Genomic DNA, 6,000 nt, shown 5'->3' on the forward strand with positions numbered 1-6,000 from the left:
ATGCACATTTAGCTACATTGTGCAAAATAATTACAGCTCTAGCTGTCCTAAGTCCACTTTTACAGAAGAACCAAACAAGGAAAGTGGTGAAAGTCTGTGTACTTTTAAAACTTTATTTCGCCATTTTGAGTGAAAAAAATTATGGCTCACATACTTTTAGTCAGTTAATATGCACCGGGCATGTAATCAAACTGATTGTTTGCATGAACGTGTCGTTACTTCAAGTCCTGCTGCAAGTTGTCACCGTGTGCTTGTACACCGACGAGGCCGCTTATCTGTTCGGTGACGGTACTGATGCCGATGTGCGACGAATGTGCACGCGTGATCCGCGATCTGCGGATTGACACGGCGATGTTTTCAGGCTTGTCTAGAATGAGTTACAAGTAAATGTCGCGAACCGAACTTGTGCACTCGCTCATAATTTCGAGGCTACATGAGTGCCAAGGTGTTGGTTTCTATTTTACGTAAGAGTGCCGCATTTTAGAGTGGACACCACGACATTGTTGCGAACACGTCATTAAAAGCAATCTACCTGTTGCCGGTAGCCTCCATTGCGCAGGTGGCGAGCACGTTTACCGCAAACAGATTCATTTTATGTTGTTCGTCAGCACCCGTCGTACTCCACTCTGACGACCCGTCACGCATCACACACAAACGAGGTCGCTTCGTCAGGCACACTTGGCGATAAGACTGTGCTTCCGTTCTGTCGCTGCAAAGATTGATATCTCTCGTAGCTTCACTTTTGCTTTTTACTTGCCATCCTCTAACTGATGAGGCTGCAAAACACGGCTGTTTTCCGTGATGTCGGCAACAGACGGGCTCGTATGTGAGCTAGGCCTACACCCGTGACTCGATGAATGCCGTTAACCGCCGCGAGTTCGTTATCCTCGTCCTGAGCCATAGCGGGGCTTTTTCTGAAGTTCATGGCGAACGAACGATCGCCACACCCGCTTCACGAATTAGTGTGGCGCGGAACTTCTTTACTGCAGCAGGCAGTCGACAGCACCATGACAAAATGGTGCATGTCCATGCGCGTCACGATGGTGAAGCAGACACCAGAAGTGCCACTTGGCTAATCGGATGCCGAGGTTTTGTCACGTGCCACAAGCAGCCAATAGAATCGCGCGCTGGTGCCTCTCGATGACGCGTTTTTGCTGAAAAACCAATCAGCAAGGCGAACCAGCGGTGGCGAGAAATTGAAGATGAAGAACGATCTTTCCAAACGAGACCAAAATGACCACGACAGCTCGTGTGTACCGGCAACGGTTTGGCGCGGAAGAAGCGCGATTTTAGCATCCATTTGCACTTACATTCATCTCACAGGGGTGTTATAAATTGATTTTGTGCCAGGAATAATGACGCGAGAAGTTAGAAACTTCTCAGAAAAGTACATAAATATGTACAGATTCCGAAAATGTCAGCTTCAAAAAGTCGATCTTTTTGCGATTTTTCGGCCTTCTAAGACCCGTGTCCCCCCTTAATACAGTTTTTTTTCTGCTTTTCTTCTCTTAGACTTTAATTAGTAGTGGCGTTAAAACAGGATACAGTTAAATCTCAATATTATCAACATTATGATATCATGAATCTCGGTATAGTGAAATAGAGTTCACTTCTTATAACTTCATTTACATGCAACACCATGTTTTTAACATATACATGCTTTTCCACAATCTTCTCATAGTGAAGTTTCACTAAAAAAAGAATAAAAATTAGGCAATAGCTTTAAGCTACTCCTGGTGCAAATTGTCAAACGGTATGACACGCAGTTTCCATGAATGCATTTTTCAAATCATAAGTTGGAGATGAGCTTCCAAGGTGGAGCAGTGTCTTTGTTTCTTTTCCTGTAGTGGCTGGGGGGCAAGGATATGCTTTATGAATGCTATCTCTTTCACCGGTACTTAACATTTCTTTATTTAGCACCAGATATGCCACAATGTGTGCTATGAATGTGTCTGTGGGGCTGACGGTGACTGTACGGTGAACTGGACAATGACTGCACAGTGTGCATGGGACAGCAAGCTTGTGACATTGTGTTCCACAAAGGCATATGGAATGGTAGGAATAAGCATTTGCAGCATAGCATTATTATAACGCTCTCCTCTCGTTGTGCTCTCTCCACAGCCATGCAGGACTGCCCTGCCAGTGGCATCCTGTGGGCCGAGGCTATCTTCATGGAACCTCGGCCGCAGCGTAAAACCAAGAGTGTGGATGCACTCAAGCGCTGCGAGCATGACGCCCACGTTCTCCTGGCTGTCAGCAAGTGAGTTAGCATTCTTTGCTCTTTCTGACTTTTTAAATTATTGGGCACATTAGGTATTTGGAGACTCCTTTTCTAACTGTGAACGCCGGCGTAGCCAGTGACCACGTTACCGTAATTACTCGAATCTAACGCGCACCTTTTTTCCGGTTAAGCGAGCTCATAAATCGCATGCGCGTTAGAATCGAGTACGAACAAAAAAATTACGGTCAATCTATTGCCATCGCAAATCCAAAATGGCCGCCCCCTACGTGCGTCGGCATGGTGCGTCGGCTATTTCTGCCTATGTGTTTACCATGTGCGGCACTTCGTACGTGTGCTGAGGAGTTCGTCATCTAGTAGTGCATTAGCATCGACGACGTGGAAGGGCCGACTCCAAAAACTCGAGTGCACCACGATGCCGCTTTTAAAAGAAAAGTCATCGCGTGTGCAGAAACGGACGGAAATCGGGCCGCATCGCGGTCGTTCCCGAAACGTGCGTGCGGGACCGGCGGAAACAAAAGCAGAAGATTGTCGACAGTAAAGCCTCACGCAAAGGCTTCAGTGAACCACAGCAGGGTCGGTTTCCGCAAATTAAAGAGCTGCTCGGTGAGTATGTGCTTGAGCAGCGAGCGGCACAGCGGCCCGTGACGACAGAACTGCTCCAAGTGCGGGCTATGCAATTAGTCTTAGAAAAAGGTCTAATGCGGAGCCAGTTTAAAGCGAGCAGGTGCTGGCTAATTAACTATATGAAGAGGAAAGGCTCTTCCCTCCAAAGGGGAACATGCATATGCGAAAACTTTTGCGGAGAAGTACGATGAAAAGCTTTACAGTTTTCAGAGGTTCGTCCTAAACTTGCGGCGCAACAACGGCTACCTGCTTGGGCAAATCTGGAATGCCGATCAGACGCCTCTTTACTCTGACATGCCTGGCACCACAACTGTCGAGAAGAAGGGGGTGAAGCAAGTTCGCGTGCTGACATCGGTCTACGGTAAAACTACAGTGACGGCAATGCTCTGTTACACGTCAGATGGGCACAAGCTTCGCCCGTACCTCATATTTAAATGGAAGACAATCCCGAAAGGAATCGTTTTTTCGAGTGGTGTGATCGTGCGGGCCAGCGAAAAAAAATGGGTGCGCGTTGCAATCGATGTCTTACGTTTTTTTTTTTTTTTCGCGGTGGAAATCGGGTGCGCGTTACAATCGAGGGCGCGGTAGAATCGAGTAAATACGGTAGTTGCCATAGCAACGGCTCTCGCGAGAGATATCTCGTCTCATCGCCGGGCTAAGGGGCGTGTGCTGCTGTTACTTTAGTCAAACAGGTGCCCAGTCGTTTTGCCCTGAAGGTACATGAAAAAGAGGGGGGGGGGGTGGAAGGGGGTGAAGCAGTTTGAAAATTGCTTGGCCTTGTTCTAACCTGTGTAGTACACCGGGTACACAGGCGGCCTGCCGGAAAGAGTTTTGACATTTGGAAGGGGCTGTTAACACTAGTCACGGGACACAGCACACTTTGTTCAGTTGCTCATGCAAGGATACTCCGCATAATTGTTAGTACTAATATGATCGCTGGCGTCTAAAAAAATATTACTGGCAATCATTTGGAGCACTGTATGACATTTATGCAGCCCTCTAAAATCAAATAAAACTGTGCTCCATTCCTTGTTTTCGTCTCCCCTGCTTCTCAGTTTTATGAATTTCTTCAATCTCAATGTCGCCTGCTTGGCATATCCACGTTTCAATCCTCAGAGTCAAACGATTTGGCCGGCATGGAAGATGCTAACGTGGACTTCATCATTGTTTGTCAGTGGGGTGGTTCAAAATACTACTTTTATTGAAATAGCAGCACTCTTATTCACTCTACATGGTTTAGGGAATGTTGAATGGTTTTCACATATTTTTTTGTTTAATGTAATCCCAGTTTTTCATGCTGCTCCAAATTCGGTCTTTTGCAATACAAAATGAATTTAGAAGTGTGGCAGCTTGGGCTAGTTGGTATGGCATGACGATAGTTATAGAGCGAGAACAAAACGACGACACAGAGACCTTCGTGTCCTTCTTGTCTCTGTGTCATCATTTTGTTCTCAGCTATAACTATCAACATAAAATGAATGTTTTTTCCCTGTAACCTGCTCCAAACTTGCATTTTAGTGCTTCAGAAGTAACATTTTTCTGCTCCAAAAATTGCTGCAAATTCCATTTCGGCTGTTGCACCCTTGGATGTTGACATGCATTTGAGCCTTTTTCTTCCCTTTTTTTTCTCGTAGGCTTTTCTGGACCGAACGCAAGACAAATAAGGTTCGGGAATGGCTAAACCGTACTGTGAAGATTGAGCCAGACCTGGGGGATGCGTGGGCCTACTACTACAAGTTCGAACTTCTCCATGGCAGTGAGGTGAGTGCCCGGCTTGTACTGTAGTTCTGAGTGACATTATTTTTTGTAACTGTATCTACATGCGCAGCAAACAGACTTGATTAGCTCAAATATTTATACTGCATAGTGAACTGAAAGTTTAGCAAACATATCATAACCTGTTTACAAGTGTGGAAGCCAATTTGCTTGATCGGATTAACGTTATCACGATCTGCACTCTTTCAACTTTGATCTGCACTTGAACAAGAGTAACAGTACAAAGCACATAGCCTTAGAAAGGTTACTGGAAAATATGGCATTTATCAGTTAATAAAATTATGAACATGATTTGTGTATTTCTGTACACTTGCGAAAAGCTGTTATGCTTATGATCACTAGTTTCTTGCTCAGAGGAAGCAAGGCTCTTTCTCATCCCATCTTCGCATAGCAGTCGGAAGTGAGCAGTTACCCATGCGTCACAGCAGGGTTTGGTCTTTCACTGGTGCAGTTCCACTGGTAAAATAGGTACTATGTGAAAATGTTTGCTGATGCCAATGCTCTGTATAAAGCAGCTATCACCATCCTATTTTTCGGACATGAATGATTTTGTAAGAAAAAAGAGAGTCCAGTAAGATCTGTTTTGTTGTTTGTGAAAGTGGCAGCACAGCAGGATAGCTTGATTAATTTTGCGGGCTTCAGGTGTGTTTTACGTCTAACCATTGCGCAGCATGAGTGGACGATTCAATCAAAGTACCGGCCAAAGTAAAAAATATATTTCTAAGAATATATTTTTACTTTCGTTGGCACAGTGTTTCCTTCTTCCACGTCTTTCCCTGGCCAGGCGGGTGTCCGCCAAACTATCGACTTCACAACATTAGTGTTTCAGTTCATCAAGCAAAATGTTGAAGAAACGATAAAGCAGTAAAAGAGGTAGTACTTTGTTGAGCAAGTTGGTTCATGGTAATGAACTTCTACTCAAAGATATGTCACCTCTGGCTGTGCCGCTTGCAGGAGCAGCAAGAAGAGGTGAAAAGGCGATGCGTCATGGCAGAGCCAAGGCACGGACCTAACTGGTGTCGGGTGTCCAAAGACATTGTCAACTGGCGAAAGAAGACGGAAGACATTCTTGTCCTGGTGGCAAACGCTCTTCCGGTTCCAACATAGGCTACACTGAACCTTTAGTGTTGGTACTGTAGTCACGTGATTTTTATTTGTTTTTTAACTTTATTGTCCTGAGGCACGGCAGTCAGCAAAAGAGCATTACACAAGGCACAGATTTCTCATAGTGTTTTTGTGACCACCCAAAGAAAGAGATCCCATTTCTTTAGGTGTAAGTCTACACCAATTCTTGCACTCGAATAAACTCTACAGCCACTGCGTGCAAAGATTGAAGGATGCTGGCTGCAGGATTTCTA

At 45.2% G+C, this 6,000-nt stretch overlaps 1 protein-coding gene across 1 annotated transcript in view; it reads left to right on the forward strand.

The window, feature by feature from the left end:
* Window positions 1–6,000, forward strand: part of Prp6 (pre-mRNA processing factor 6) — a 73,484-nt gene extending 67,484 nt beyond the window's left edge. Inside the window, exons 21-23 of the mRNA XM_037421989.2 lie at window positions 2,122–2,260; window positions 4,501–4,627; window positions 5,597–6,000. Coding sequence (XP_037277886.1) covers window positions 2,122–2,260; window positions 4,501–4,627; window positions 5,597–5,749 — 419 coding nt within the window. The 3' untranslated portion in view covers window positions 5,750–6,000. The remainder of the gene's footprint in view (window positions 1–2,121; window positions 2,261–4,500; window positions 4,628–5,596) is intronic.

This window comes from Rhipicephalus microplus, chromosome 2 (genome assembly GCF_043290135.1).
Source record: "Rhipicephalus microplus isolate Deutch F79 chromosome 2, USDA_Rmic, whole genome shotgun sequence".
Lineage (NCBI taxonomy): Eukaryota > Metazoa > Arthropoda > Arachnida > Ixodida > Ixodidae > Rhipicephalus > Rhipicephalus microplus.